The 14,471-nt window shown below is 39.8% G+C and overlaps 1 protein-coding gene across 1 annotated transcript; it reads right to left on the bottom strand.

Annotated features, from left to right (window-relative positions):
* Window positions 1-165: 165 nt before the first annotated feature.
* On the bottom strand, window positions 166-14,214 carry zgc:162472 (uncharacterized protein LOC553495 homolog). Its single transcript, XM_053339505.1, has 27 exons — window positions 14,122-14,214; window positions 12,844-13,046; window positions 12,077-12,740; window positions 11,841-11,944; window positions 11,643-11,708; window positions 10,949-11,140; window positions 10,082-10,215; window positions 9,874-9,968; window positions 9,709-9,763; window positions 9,442-9,576; window positions 9,079-9,318; window positions 8,515-8,569; window positions 7,999-8,392; window positions 7,718-7,852; window positions 7,446-7,482; window positions 7,235-7,348; window positions 4,714-7,126; window positions 4,432-4,571; window positions 4,139-4,323; window positions 3,754-3,835; window positions 3,522-3,672; window positions 3,291-3,429; window positions 2,716-2,749; window positions 2,514-2,618; window positions 2,152-2,425; window positions 1,425-1,749; window positions 166-1,301 (listed from the first exon to the last, which is right to left on the bottom strand). The coding sequence occupies exons 2-27, from the start codon at window positions 13,038-13,040 to the stop codon at window positions 1,188-1,190; spliced, it is 6,579 nt and encodes a 2,192-aa protein (XP_053195480.1). The 5' UTR covers window positions 13,041-13,046; window positions 14,122-14,214; the 3' UTR covers window positions 166-1,187.
* Between the last annotated feature and the right edge of the window lie 257 nt (window positions 14,215-14,471).

Below are 14,471 nucleotides of genomic sequence, written 5' to 3'. Positions count from 1 at the left end.
AAACCTGATAGTCTTTTATTCCCGACAGCTCTATCAAACACAACAATACCTCAATACACAGTGATTCATCATGATACTATATAACATCTACTGTAATACAGCATCTGAAAAAATAAACATATGTCTTGACTTATAAGAATAAAGAAGAGGCAGTTACCCTGAAATGTAAACATGTTTTAATGACCAATTATAATGAGATTAATTTATTTTACTCAAATGAAACAATAATGTGCATTACTTGAGTTACTTTCTGGATCTTATATAAATCTTAAATTAGATAGAAAACACATGAATTACTTCCAAAATTCCCTCAGTCATTACCGAGTGAGTGAGGTTGACGCAGTATGATAATCACAGTACACATCTAAGCAATTTAATCCAGCCACCTTGCAAGAAAAGGGTTTACCGTCACTGAGAAGCTTATACAGTAATGCTCCCTACAGTAATGACTACAAGCCCCTTTCTGAGGTCATGATTTGTGGTACTATGAATAGCTGAAGTGCATTATTGCATGGTGTAATAATTAGTCTCCTTACCAAGGAATTAAATCCCTATTGAGATGCATACGTAGGTGATAAATACAGAATTTGGATGCATCCGTGGTGCAGTTTGTCATGACGTTTAGTGCTGTATCAGTTCTTTAAGACATCCTTTAAACAAAATTAGTTTTAGATTGGAGCAGATTATACACCAGAGGCATTATGAGGGGCAATACATTTAAATGCAGAACTGTACATGTCAAGTAATCCGTGTTCAAATAAAACAAATATGAAAAAAAGAAAAAAAAAACAACCATGTAGCTTTTGTACAATATTCACATTTTTACATGTACTTGATAAAAACAGGGAATTTGAGGCTTGAACAATGAACTGTAAAAGAGCTCTTAACTCTTTCAGTAAAATTAGTGATTTTAATGTATATAATACTATATTTACTATTTGAACTAATGGCTGTTTAAAAAGGCATTTGAGCAAATTGAAACTATACATGTACATATACAAGTGCAGGTGAAATTGAAAACATGTCTGGTCAGTCTACTTAACTTAGCTTCACTGCAAAACAGTCTTTTAGTCATAAATTAACCTTTAACAGAGATAATTTAACACAACAAAATTAAAAAAAAAAAAAAAAAAAAAAAAGGTAAGCTGGTCATAGGTTCCTCTTCTCACACTGTCTCTCCATGGCTTTTATCCCTCTTCCACTTCTGTAAAAATGTCACTTAAGAAGTACTGAGACACACTTGTGGGCTCCTCTTGTATTGAGCTGCTCTCCACACAGTCGCTTTGCTGGGAAACTGAAACCTATAAAGCAGAAAAAGAAAGGATCAGAGGTATTTTTCTCCATTGAGGCATGAAAAAAAAATGCATTGAATTCAGACAACCCGCCCCCAAATCCCTCTCTGTGGCATCTGTTAACCTCCTTACCTCAGCTACACACTGAGAGGTGCTAGGAGTGCTAGGAGGTGATTCTGAGTGTAGTCGGCTTTGCTCAGCAGTTTGTTCCACCTCTGTGTCTGTAGGTAACGTGGTAGAGGACGCTGAGCACGGTTCTTCTGGCATTTGTGTCGCAGTGGGTATTGGAGTGATATCTCGGGATGTTGAGGCTACAGGTGCTGGGGTCGACCGTGGTCTTGCTACATGTTGAGGTTTAACCTTAGGTCCCTTGGAAGCTGCTTTGCCCCGTCGAGGACTGTTTGAAGGGGCGGAGCTGTCCGGCTCAGAGAGGAAGCAGAGGAAGCCTTTTGGTTTTCTGAAAAACACAAAAGAATTAACACTGTTACAATAAACAGATGTCAGCATGATTCAAGAAAATCAGGAAGTTTATCTGCTTCCACAAAATTAATTGGCAGCTATTTTGATGATTGATTCATAATTTTTAGTCATTTTAAGAAAAATGTCCAAATTCTCTGGTTCGAGCTTCTATTATTTTGTTTCTTTAGTCTTGTATTGCAGTAAACTGAATATCTTTGGGTTGTGGACTGACAAAACAAAACATCTGAGGTTGTCTTCTTGTGCTCTGGGAAACAGTAATCACCATTTTCCACCATTTTCTGGCTTCTTATGAAGGACCAAACAACTAATCGAGAAATAATCAACAGATTAATAGCAAATGAAAATAATTGTAATTTGCAGCTTTATTGTTTTTCCTCACCTTGTCTGACTACTAGTCCCTCTCGCTTGTGCTCCTGAGCTGCTATCCTCTGGGGTCTTTTCAATGTCTACATGATCACTGCTTCCTTTCTGTGGTTCGGTGACAACCTCCTTGCTTGCTTTAGCATCAAAGGCTTCTGGCTGCACGGAAGGTCCAGGAACCTCCGAGTCTTGGATGGTGTTTTCTTGGATGGGGATCAGCTCTGCTTCTTTGGCAGCGGAGGTCTTACTAGCTTGTTTTGTCCTTGTAGTGCTCGGCTTAACCTGCAGTTTGGCTGGTTGAAAAAGAGATGGGCACATGATAAAAATGAGTCCAATTAGCTGAGAGTGCATGTAATGAGTGTGTATTTGTTTTCTGTGTACCTCTTTTTCCAGTGCCTGCTAGTCTCTGCTTTGTCGTGGGAGTTTTGGTCTCCTCACTTTTCTCTACGGTATTTGATAACTTTGTTGGCTGGACTGTGGTACTCTCTGTTACATTAACACACACAATCAACATTAAAACATTAGTAATACAGCATTAACCACCATGGATAAGCATATATAGAGAAACATGCAGTTATGTTACCTTGTGGATCCACTGGATTCTCCTTTGTTGGACTCTGATGGGGGACAAAAAGAAATATTTTATCACATTGTGTCAAACTTTATTTATTAGCACTTTTCATCTTCATTTATTTATTATTATGTTTTGGGGTTTTTTTAAAGGGACAGATAAACACACAGGTTGGTAAATAGGAATTGGGAGACTAATGCACCACCAATATATGAGTAAAGTACCAAAATTAGAACAAGGTGACTTGAATAAGGTATATAAGATTAATAAACAATAAAAGTTTGGTTAGAAATAAAAAGATTTAAGAAAGCCTGCATTAAAATAATTAATTGAGCAAAACAACAATAAAAGATAATATTTACAGATTTACATTTTTAAATAGTAAAATATAAGTAAAATAAAAATAGAATAAAATATAAATAAGACACAAGTCTAAGTAAAATGATAAAATTCTACATATAAATTACAAAAAATATATAAAAAAACTTCATATTTAACACTAAGATCCATAAAACAAAATTAAAGAAGAAGAAGAAGAAGAAGAAGCATAAAACCCAGTTATATGGTCATGTTGTAATTTCACTTACTGTAAATGCAAATGACTCTGGCCCAGTATCTTTTACACTAATGAGGCTTGTCTCACCAGTAGGCTCCGAGGACACAGGCTCAAGGACATTAGAGAGAGCCACATGTCCCTCCGCTGCCGCACTCTCTCCAGGAACACTGCTGTGGGGTGAGGACGGTGGCACAATCAGACACGGAGCAAAACTGGGCTACATGCCTGCCTGGATGACTAGCTGATAAAGGCGGGTACTAACCTCTGTGGCTGCATTGATGCATCTGTTACTGGGAGATAAGGAAGTGGCTCGGACGTGCTGTCCACCACCTCCCCTGAGGAGCAGACTGGGATCTCAGTCAGAGAGAGAATAAAAAAGGGGGGTTCGTCTGGATCTGAAGGCACCGACAACACTGAGAGGGAGAGCAAGAGAGTTTTAGCCAAAAATCAGAGCACATATACTCTTTGCAGTAGAAGATAATTTATTGACTTACTCTCTGGCAATATTGTGATACTCTCAGATACTTCTGAACTTTCTTCCCTTGCAGTACTTGATGTTGATGCATCCTGGGGTTGCTAAGAGAGTCAGACACAAACATTTGGGATGGTTAAATCCTTTAATGTGGGAAAGGTTCTTGATGACATAGAAGCCTAAATAATACACCCTAACCTTGATCAAAGTTGTGTTAATCAGTGCAATGGCTAAGTTTAGTGTTTCATTGTTACTATACAGTATATGTTTTCCACTTTGATGTTGTGCTAAATGACAATAAAAGGAATCATGAATCTTGAATATGTGCTTAACAGAACATAAAAATACTATAATCAGACATGCAGTGCTCACTTCCTACATCTACACATACTGATTACTTTTCTTACCAGGGTAGAATTCTCTGGTGCTTCTGTCTCACAGCCTGAAACGATCCCGGCATCATTTGGAGGAGACTCTTTGTTACTTAGTTGTTCAATAGCTCCCTCTACTGGTTCCTGGATAGCAGGTTTGAGTTCAGTGACAGATCCGTGTGAACCAGAAGCATTAACATCTTCTGAGTGAGTGCAAGAATCTATGGAAAAGAGGAATCATGACAGTAATCAGGAAAAGCACTGCAGGGTCATATATGAAGTACTCTTTCAGGTCATTTAAAGAAAAGAAAAGAAAAAAGGCGTCAAACCTGTTTCTGCTTGTGTTGTGTTCAGGGGTTGTTGGGGTTGTTGAGATCGACTGCTGCTGCGTCCCAGGTTAGGTTTGGGTTTAATAAGCCTGCCTCTACGAGCTTGAGGGGATTTTATTGGTGATTGAGTATCATCGCTGCTATAAGTGTGGAAAGAAACAATTATGTTAAAACTGTGATTGATAATTTCTTTTAAAAAAGTATTTATATTCTCTTAGACCTTTCTGACGTTCAACAACTAAATGTCAACACAGAATCAGGAAAATATGACTCATCCCTTACCTTTTGGGGGCTTGAGATTTGTCGTTCGCTGTCAGATTAGCTTCAGTGGTCTCAGAACCGTGTTGGACAGAATCTTGACTTTTTATCTCTGAATGATGCTGCTGAGCGGTTTCTGTCAGATCTGGTGTGGACTGTACATTAGCCGGGAGTATAGATTTAGATAGATAGATTTTCGGCTCTGCTGAACCATCTGTTGAAGCCTCCACCTTGTTGTGAGTTGAAGTGCTGTCCCCTGTGGATTCCCCTTCAACTGTAGGTTTTGCGCTGCTTTTATCTGCAGCGGTCGTGTCTGTCAATATGGACCGACTCTCAGCAACTGAAGATGTTGCCACGATGATAGTATCGGAGGAGCTACCCTTATCATTTGTACTATTTAATGACTTTTCTGAGTGTGGGGATGTCAAGTGCTTCTCATCTTTCTCTATGGATTCCAGTTTAGTTTGTCCACTCTCATTGGCCACAGGCTGCTGTTCTGAGGTTACATTTACATTTGTAGACTGCTGTGTTGAGAATGTACCGATTTCCTTTGGCTGTAATTTTGGCTGTGTTACTCTGGTGGATATTCCTAAATTGGGTTTGGCCTTGGCTAAACGTCGCCGCCTTTGAGATACATTTTGCTCTGAGGCATCCGAGCCTGAGTCCAGTTGAAGGCCAACATTGGTGTTTTTCTCCTCAGTTGAAGATGATTCCTGTGTGGGTTCATGAGTAGAGCCTAATTTCAATGATGGTACCACAACTGAAGCACTACTTTGAGGTTTTTCAGGAGAGGTTGTGCTGCAGGTTGGTTGTGGCTCCACTTCTGCTACTTTATTGTGTGAGTATTCCGGCTCTGATGTCAGGCTGGAGGTTTTCTCCACAATCTGCGTGTATTCAACCGGCTCCTTTGTGGTTTGAGGTTTGGACCTTGCAGTTCTTGATGTCTGTGGCAGGTTTGGTTTGACCTTTGTTAATCGACTTCTCCTAGTCTGACAGGTAGGCTCGACTTCACTTCCTTCTTTCTGACTGACAGGTAACTCTTCCACAGGTGTATCACATGCAGCAGGATTGCCACTGCTTTCATCCCCTCGTTTAACTTCTGATTCTGTAATTGCTGATTTAGATGTTGCTGGATTATTAAGATTAAGACTACTGGCTGTTGTTTCAGCATGAGATGTCACTTTTTCATCTTTGGATTCAGATCTTGATTCTATGCTTCTGGTGGTCTGTTCACTTGGTTCAGACTGTGCTTCTGGATCACTCTGAACCAATGCTTCTGCTCCTGAGTCTACCCGATCGACTGTCTTTATCTCCTCAATTGAAGACGGTTCCTCTGTAGGTTTAAGAGTAGAGCCTGAATCCAAGGATGGTATCGAAACTGAAGTGCTTAGTTTTTCAGGACAGGTGGTGCAAGTTGGTTGTGATTCTACCTCTGCTGTTGTTTTATCAGTGGATTCAAGGTTTGAAGAGGAGCTGGTATCTTTCTCTGGAGGGTCTTCTGTTGTTTGAGGTTTAGACCGTACAGTTCTTGACGTCTGTGGTAGTTTGGGTTTAGGCTTGACTTTCTGGAATCGACTCTTCCTGGTCTGATTATCGGATGCACCTTCACTCTCTTCTTTCTGGCAGACGGATAATTCTTCTGCAGGTGCGACGGAAGCAGCATCACCATCGCTGCTTTCTTGGACTGTAGCTGAATCAGTGGTAGACCTTTGTTCGACTTGTGATTCTGTGACTGCTGTTTCAGATGCTGCTGGGATGTTACAGACACTTTCAATTATATCAGCGTGAGATGTCAGTTTTTCATCTGCGAACGTTGTGTCTGTGGTGGCTGGTTCTAAGATGGGTTCAAACTGGGCCCCAGAAAAGGTCTGACTCTGGTTTTCAGAGGAAATGTCATCTTTTATCGATGCTGGATGAGACTCTGATAACTTAAGGGTTGTAACTTGAGCAGCTGGTTGAATCTCAGTGGGTTGAGAAAGGTCAGGAGCAACCGTGGGGCTCTTTTCAGCGGTCCTTTGTGTCGATGCATCTGGTTGGGATTTTGACAGTGCAGTCCTTGAGGGTCGGCCAAGGTTAGGTTTTGGTTTCACCTTGGATAAGCGTCCTCTCTTGGTCTGTGGAGAATCTTTATTTGAAATCTCTGGACCTGATTGTAATTGAGGGGCTGATTCCGTATCAGAAACTGTCTTCTGCTCGCTACTCGTCTGATCATTGCTTTTGATAATGTTTGTTTCACCAGTTTGAGATAAAGGCTCTTTGTCTGTTGCACTATTTTGCAGCTCCACAGTGGCAACAGTCTCTGATGTTTCTGTGAGTCCGTGACCAGTAGCTGCAGACACAGAAGGAGTAGCGCTGGCTTCCTCATGTGCAACAGCCATTGCTGCAATCTCTTCTTCTATGAGTTGACCGGTTTCATTTACATCGACTGACGTTATCACTGCAATTGAACAAAAAAAAGGTACATTTTAAACTTAATTTAAAATCATCTAAAACCAATTAAAGCCAAATACAATGTAATACATATTGTGGCTTCTGTGTCACTAACCAGTTATATGATCTTGTGTCGTCGTTTGATTTGGTGCCGACTGAGAGAGATGAGTCAGGTTGCTGATGGTCAACAGGGTTTGAGCAGCCTCATTGTAGCTTGCATCCTCAGATACTAAACCGAAAAGCCCCAACAAAAAAAATTATATTTTTATACCATGTAAAACATACATTTTTCACTGGGAGCTACTTGTAATAAATCCTCAACATACCTTCTGTGTGTTCTGAAGAAAGGAAGTCTATAACATCCTGCAAAGGAAACACATATATACTGTAAGTTGCATTTAAAGCTTCTTATGTAAAAAATATGAATTAAAGTAGCCCTAGTTACACTTGTGTCATTTTCTTCCCACTTATGAGTCACTTGACAACACCTTACCACAAAAGGGCTGTCAAAATATGACTTTGTCGATAGGTATTTTAGATTTGATTTCAGAAATGATAATAAAATGAGAAGTGTAAATTTTAGGCACAGGGCACTTACAACTAGCAGGTCCAACTGATGCTCACAGGGTTCTGCTGTCCCTGTCTCATTTTGTGCCCGCTCACATGAGGCATCAGGGCACAGGGCATCTTGGGAGATGCCCAACACATCAGGCATATTGGCCAAGATATCAAGCTAAGTGTGAAATGGGAGGAGGGAGCCAGAATGGAGGGTATGAATAATGGAATGTAAAACCATGCACAAAAGAAAAATGTAAAAAAATAAAGATTTATGTTTGGAGTGTATCTGTGCAAGACCTGATGAGAAGTTGATTAACATACCTCATCCATAGTTTCCACCTCTATAATTTCAGGTTGTGGGGATTTCAGGATGTCAGGCACAAACGCAGGGGCACTGCTGTCCTTAGCGGAGCTGCATACAGGCCATGGGTCCTCCACCTCCTTTATCTCTGTCTGATTTCCATCCTCATCATCACTGTAATCTGAGTTAGAAGCCCTGAGAGTCACTAATTTGGGCCTTTTAGACTCCTGGACTGGTTTTGGCTTTGATAGTCTCGTCCTCTTGGCTGCGCATTTGGCTTTAGGCTTGGCATCAGAAGCAGCAGCGGCAGCAGTCCTCGCTGGAGATGCAGGAGTGGTTTCAGATGCAGATGAATGTCCATCTTCCTTGGCAAGGTAATTTAAGTGCTTGGTTGGTTTGGGCACTCTTCCATACCTACAATACACACACACACACACACACATAAATCACTGATAATATGCAAAGTGCTTTCTTTGGGAATTGGGAATGTTTCTGGTTGCGATGTCAGAGTGTGAGCCATGAAGACATTATTGTACCTGGTAGGTTTCGGAGGTTGAACTGTCTCAACATCTTCAGGTATGCTGGCCTCATCTGATCATGAAAAAAACAAAACTTTAGCTGCAGCAAGCAAGCATGCAGAACCTGATATGACATTGAAGAAAAGCATGAGGTGCCAGAGTCAGATTTAAAAAGCAGTAGCGTTTGATGTATTTTTTATATATTATATATCTTTCAAATTGTTCTTAAACTAAATGCTCACCATTAGTTTGTTACACAAAATATCTTCATACTGTATGTATTTTAAATTTAGCTCCTTGCTGTGTTGTTGTATTTTTGTCTGAGCCAGAGATAAGACAAATAATAGTTGTGTAGATATCTATGTTTCTTTAATGTGTTGATCTGACAAGCAATTAAAAGACAGTGTTGTTTGCTCTTTAATGTGATTATTGTCATTATTTCATAACCTGACAATGATCCCTTTGTGTGTTTATTGACACTAATTGCACACATACTCATATTATTGAAAATCTAACATGTTTTGTAAAATCAAGAGGATTTTCATACATAAACTAAATGCACTGTACTAAAACCGTTTGTACCTTGTTCAATGCTCTTTTCATCAGTTTGTTTGTTCTTGTCGTTCATTTCCTCGGTTGATGCATCCTTTTCGTTCTTTCTTTTACGTTTTCTCTTAGGCTTAGAAACAGGGGTTCCTCCCTCATTACAGAGGTCCTCATTCTCCTTCTCTCCTTCCTCCTCCTCCTCAAAGTCAGGAAGTTCACCCTCCTCTTCCTCTTCTTCCTCCTCCACATCACTCAGCTTCCTTGTAGCTTTTTTGCCTGTTGAGGGAAAGAGAACACAGACAACAGTTGTTAAATCTTAAACCCTGAATATTTAAGTTATAGCCCAACAACACACAACTCACTAGTATTGAACATGTTAAAAAGTGTGTACAGTATTACCCTTTGTCTTTCTCTTGCGCTTCCTTGGGGAGTTTTTGTCAGAGATTGACTTGAGTTTCTTCCTGCTTTTCTGAACTTCCAGAATCTTCTCTAGCAGCTTAGAAAAATACTCTATGTCCAGTTTACGCCTCTCTCCTGCAAAACGATCAGTCAGTGTAAATGTTTCATTGAGAATATAATAAGAAATCATTACAGTACATATTCAACAAGCTAAACTGAACCTTCTAAGCTTCATAGTAACCAAACTGAGGACAACTAAACACTTACTGAAAGCTTTGTCAATCCTCCAGGCGTTCTCTCGCTCTTCTTTTTTGAATTTGTTCTGAAAGTTTAAAATCGATGCAATTATCACAAACTTTGATAAAAAGCCACGATGCCTCTTCATTATCATGTTCTATAAATACATTATATATATATCTGTGTTAAACTGACCTTTATCTCTGATCGTGGTCTGTGAGGAAATAGTTGACAGATCATTGAGAAGTCTGTGCCCACCATGCTAATTGCCAGGAAGAACATGTCTGTCTCTGATGGAAAACAACAAAAAATACGACGTGGAAAGCCAACATGAATAAAATATTAGCACAAAATGAGTTATTTTGAAATGTTATAATTCATTATCCATATCAGTTCAACCAACCTTCACTGGACCAGGGTTTTGAATAGGTCGCCTTTCTGAAGCTTGAGTACGTTGTAGTGGAACCACGCTCAAAGATGGGATCTCGACCCTGTGCTGGGTTTGGGCCTTTCGCACGCATGACTTCCACAGTCAAGCTGAGACACAGGTTGACAGGATATGATTAAAAAATCCCCTACAGACACGTTTTAGGACAAACTGAAATACTCCCTTTTCACCACAAAATGGTTCAAATCATCAAATTATTAAAAGCACATCTACTCCTCCTCCCTCCTTGAAAACATTCAGAATCTAGTAATATGCAAATATGTTTCATTTCAAATTCTAGCAGTGAACAAGATGTCTCCTGCATCACTGAGAAATCCTTTGTCACTGTATGTGACTGTAGTTTCCAATTTCCAAATCATATTTGTGTAAGCTGCATGTTGGGCCATGATAGGCTTCCAAACTAACTAGTGCCAACTCTGCACACACATCATTCTGCACAGGGAAGAACAAACATCGAAGTGAAGGAACAATAAGCAGAACACATATTTGAGTGTGTGTGTGTGTGTGTTTGTGTAAGAGTGGGGGGAGGGGGAAGTATTTAGCTGGCACTGTGTATCTTAAGTTGACTATAACAGACTTAAATGGCCAGTTTACTACATGTTAAGTCTTAAGTAAATGCTTAAGTCTGTATTGTCATGCATAATTTCCATTGTTAACAGGAAAGCATGTTGGAGCATGTTCTAGATGTATGTGTAGACATTGTTAGTCACTTCCTATCAAGATGAAAAACTAGTGAATTTACATTTTGCCTACAATAATAAAATGAGAAGAAGAAAATAAATATGGAGTCATGTATTTCATGACCTACAGACGTCCACTGACCTCTCCTCATCAATGATCAGTGAGCCGTCCTCTGCTACTTTGACCTGTGGAACCATAAGCGAGTCATCCTGCTCTTCATCTTCGTCTTCCTCCGCTGCCGCTGCTGCTGGCGCCTCCTCTTCTTCTTCCAACTCCTCCCTCGGGCTTGCGATTTTGGGGATGACTTCAGGTTCCTGTGCTCGCTCTGGTGACCTGTGACAATTACATTGAAAATGTCAGGAAAAAGAAGGAAGTTACTGCTATTCACTGAACAAATATGTTATTGTTTTTTATATAATAGTACTTTTTAAAAGTACTCCTTTCTTAATATATGGTTTATGGAGTTTACTTTGAAGAAAGCAAAATTTAATTATTCTTAATTTAATTTTCTCCAATATTCCTTGTTATAGTTTCCTAAATATTTTTGGCCATCTTGCCTTCATTGGCCTTAATTTTGGATACTTGTGAAGCTCATTACCTGTATAGACTTAAGCTGTATTTTTCTTTTATGTCTTTAAACCGTGTTTCATTAGTGGGCTTTAGGAGCTCTTAAAAGTTATGGTTTAGTTTTGTGTTCAAATGGTTTCAACTTTCAGACAGTCAGAATAAAACACCAAATTCAAATTAAGCAAATATTGTATCATACTGATCCTAAATTATAAGAGACACCAATAAAACAATAAAGGATTCAAACCAATTGATAGGATTAACTTACTCTGCTCTTTCTGGTGAAGGTGGGACAACAGTCTCATTCTCCTGTACCGAATCTTCTAAACTAGATCTGCAAAAATAGCAAATTGCAGCCACATTAAGTCAAGGAACATTGCTGAAATCCAAAATAATCATATATAAAATGTTATTAGTGGAGGTAAGGTGTTACACAAGCTTGACAAACTACAGACCAGGCACTTACGTCATGGGGTTAGACATTGGTAGATAACGGATAAGGTCCCTCATGGTCATTTTGGCAGGATCTAAAGTATATTCCTTTGCGCGTGCCTTGTATTTCTTGAGTTTCTGCAACATCAAATAAGGAAGGTTTATTTTAATGAAGCAAGAAGTTTTAGTATATGTCCAACAGATATATTTTTAAACTCATAAAGTAAAGAAAATGAGAATAAGAATGCTAACTGACTATTCTGAGCTCACCTTTTCTTTGTGCATCTCTTGTTTGAGCAGTTCTCTGAGCTTACGGGCCTTTTCCAGCCTCTGTATGTCTGATGGGTCATTCAGGAGTCTACTCAAGGAGAATCCCGGCGGTGATGGTGAAAGTCTGTTCTTAGATGACACGAGAGTCCTAGCTTTCTCTGATAATTCAATAGCTTCTCTGTCTGGTATCGAGTAGAGAACTTTATCTGGTAGTCTGAGGGGAACTTCTTTAATTTGACCGTCTGACGTGCTGTCGGACAGTTTGCTACTACCTACTGACAGATGGGTTTGTTCTTGCGAGTCCTCAGCTAGAGGAAGAGTAGAAGGTCCTGGACTGTCAGAAGAGACAAGAGAGGGTTTAGGTTGCACTTTAGGCTGCTTGCTGTCTTCCGAAGGCCTCCGCCGCCTTGGAGACCGGAGACCCTCAGGGGCTCTAGTCCCAGTTTGGCTTGATGGTGTTGGCTTGTCAAGGTCTGAACCAGGGACCTCAACAGTAGCTGTTTCCGTAACAGGTGTTTCTGAGGCTGCTTTGGCAGGGGACTTTGGCGTCCGAGCAAGAGCGGCAGGACGGCCAGGGGCCACTTTGGGCTTGACAGAAAACCGCTTCCTTCTCTGGAGTGCAGCTGAGGAGCTGGCACCTTCACCATTTTGATCGTTGCCATCCCTAAACAAGAGTAAGAATGGTAATTTTGGTTACCAAAGTAAAAATATTTATCATTTTGTTTACACCTTAAAAACAACAACACATTTTAGAAGCCGTCTCTCACCCTGGGGCTGTAGGTTTTTCTGATGGGGTTGCAGCAGACGTGCTGTCTGTCACAGCAGAAGCAGTAGCGCTCTCACCGGCATCTTTAGGGGTCTCACTGGCCTCCTGATTTACTGGAGGAGCTTCCTGAGATGTTGCCGCTGTTCTCCCTACTACCCCGACATTGGGCCGAATACTAAATCTTGACCGACGAAACATTGTGTCCTGGAAATAAGCAGTAAGTCACAGCTGCATCAGTAAAACCAGTAAAACCAGACAACCAGTTGAACATTGAACATTACTATGGAGATTTTTTTTACCTGAAGTGTAGTGGAAAACATGAAGGGTATAACATTTAAATCTTTTTAACACTATCAATATTTTCTTACTTTTCCTTCAATAGGGATCCTTGCAGAACATTAAATACCATATTAGCGCGGCAACTAGCACCTATTTTCATTATGGAATAATCTGTCTAGTCATCAGAAATGGTGAAAAATGTTGATCAATATATCCAAGATCCCAAGATAAAACCTATAATATCTTGTTTTGTCCCAGCCAACAATCCATAACCCAATGCTATTCTGTCTACTACCATAGAGGACTTAATAAACCTGTAAATATTCACATTTAAGAAGCTTTAGCACTTAATCCTAAAAAAACAGACTCAAAATGATTAATCGATTATCAAATTAGATGGCAATTAATTTCCTGTTGATGGACTAATCCTTGCAGTTCTATACTTGATAGGATAAATAAGAAAGCATGCACAGATCAGAAGGTTTGTGCACCATAATACATGTTAAAGTCTGCTTTTCCTCTATATGTTTATGTTATGCAGAAATATGAAGAAGTGTTTAAAGCAGAAATGAAACAAAGCATGTCATCTTACTATACAATGAGCAATATAATGCATGCTTTTTTACGTAGCTTGACTGCAGTGCAAAGCTCAGCTGCTCGTTTAAACCTACAGGACTAATGTCAGTGACGTTGACAGCCGAGCAGACAACCACTGTTTCAACCTGGGTGTAAAAAAAACCCACAAGGAAATACAAGCAGACGCCTAACATGATAACAAACCTTATTTAAAGAAGAAACAGGAAAACGTGTCAATAAGGGGTGAAACAAGTCCAAAAGTACACAAAACTGAGCTCAAACTCGCACGATAACACTAGTTTTATAGTAATGTTGAGAGTCTGAGTTGGTTCATCCCGTCCTGTTGTTAATTCTGAGTACATGAGACTTCCACATTTATAATTTCACTACTGCAACAGATACTAGTGTCAGAATAAAAGCATACCTGTTCAAAATGTGTGTCGTTTGCAGGGAGAAATAAGCTTTCATTAATCGACGGCGACAAGCGAGTAGCGGACCCATGCACCTACTAATCCGCCATGTTGTTCGTGACGCGTTATTTGAGTGGGTGAAAGGGATTGTGGGAAATGTAGTCTGAGCCGCAAAAAACAGGATGAGGCAAGGTCGAGGTTATCGCTGAAATGTGGAGTAGAAAGAAGCAGAAAATGGGAAGTAAAGTAGGCCTACACAATCTTCAAAAGTATACCTAAGTTAAGAGCTTGTACTTTTTAAAAATACTCTCAGCCACTGGTAATAGACCTATATGTAGGCTGTTTTATTTATTTAATTATGAAA

The sequence above is a fragment of the Scomber japonicus genome, chromosome 19 (assembly GCF_027409825.1).
Source record: "Scomber japonicus isolate fScoJap1 chromosome 19, fScoJap1.pri, whole genome shotgun sequence".
Taxonomy (NCBI): domain Eukaryota; kingdom Metazoa; phylum Chordata; class Actinopteri; order Scombriformes; family Scombridae; genus Scomber; species Scomber japonicus.
This window is presented reverse-complemented; position numbering and strand designations above follow the sequence as displayed.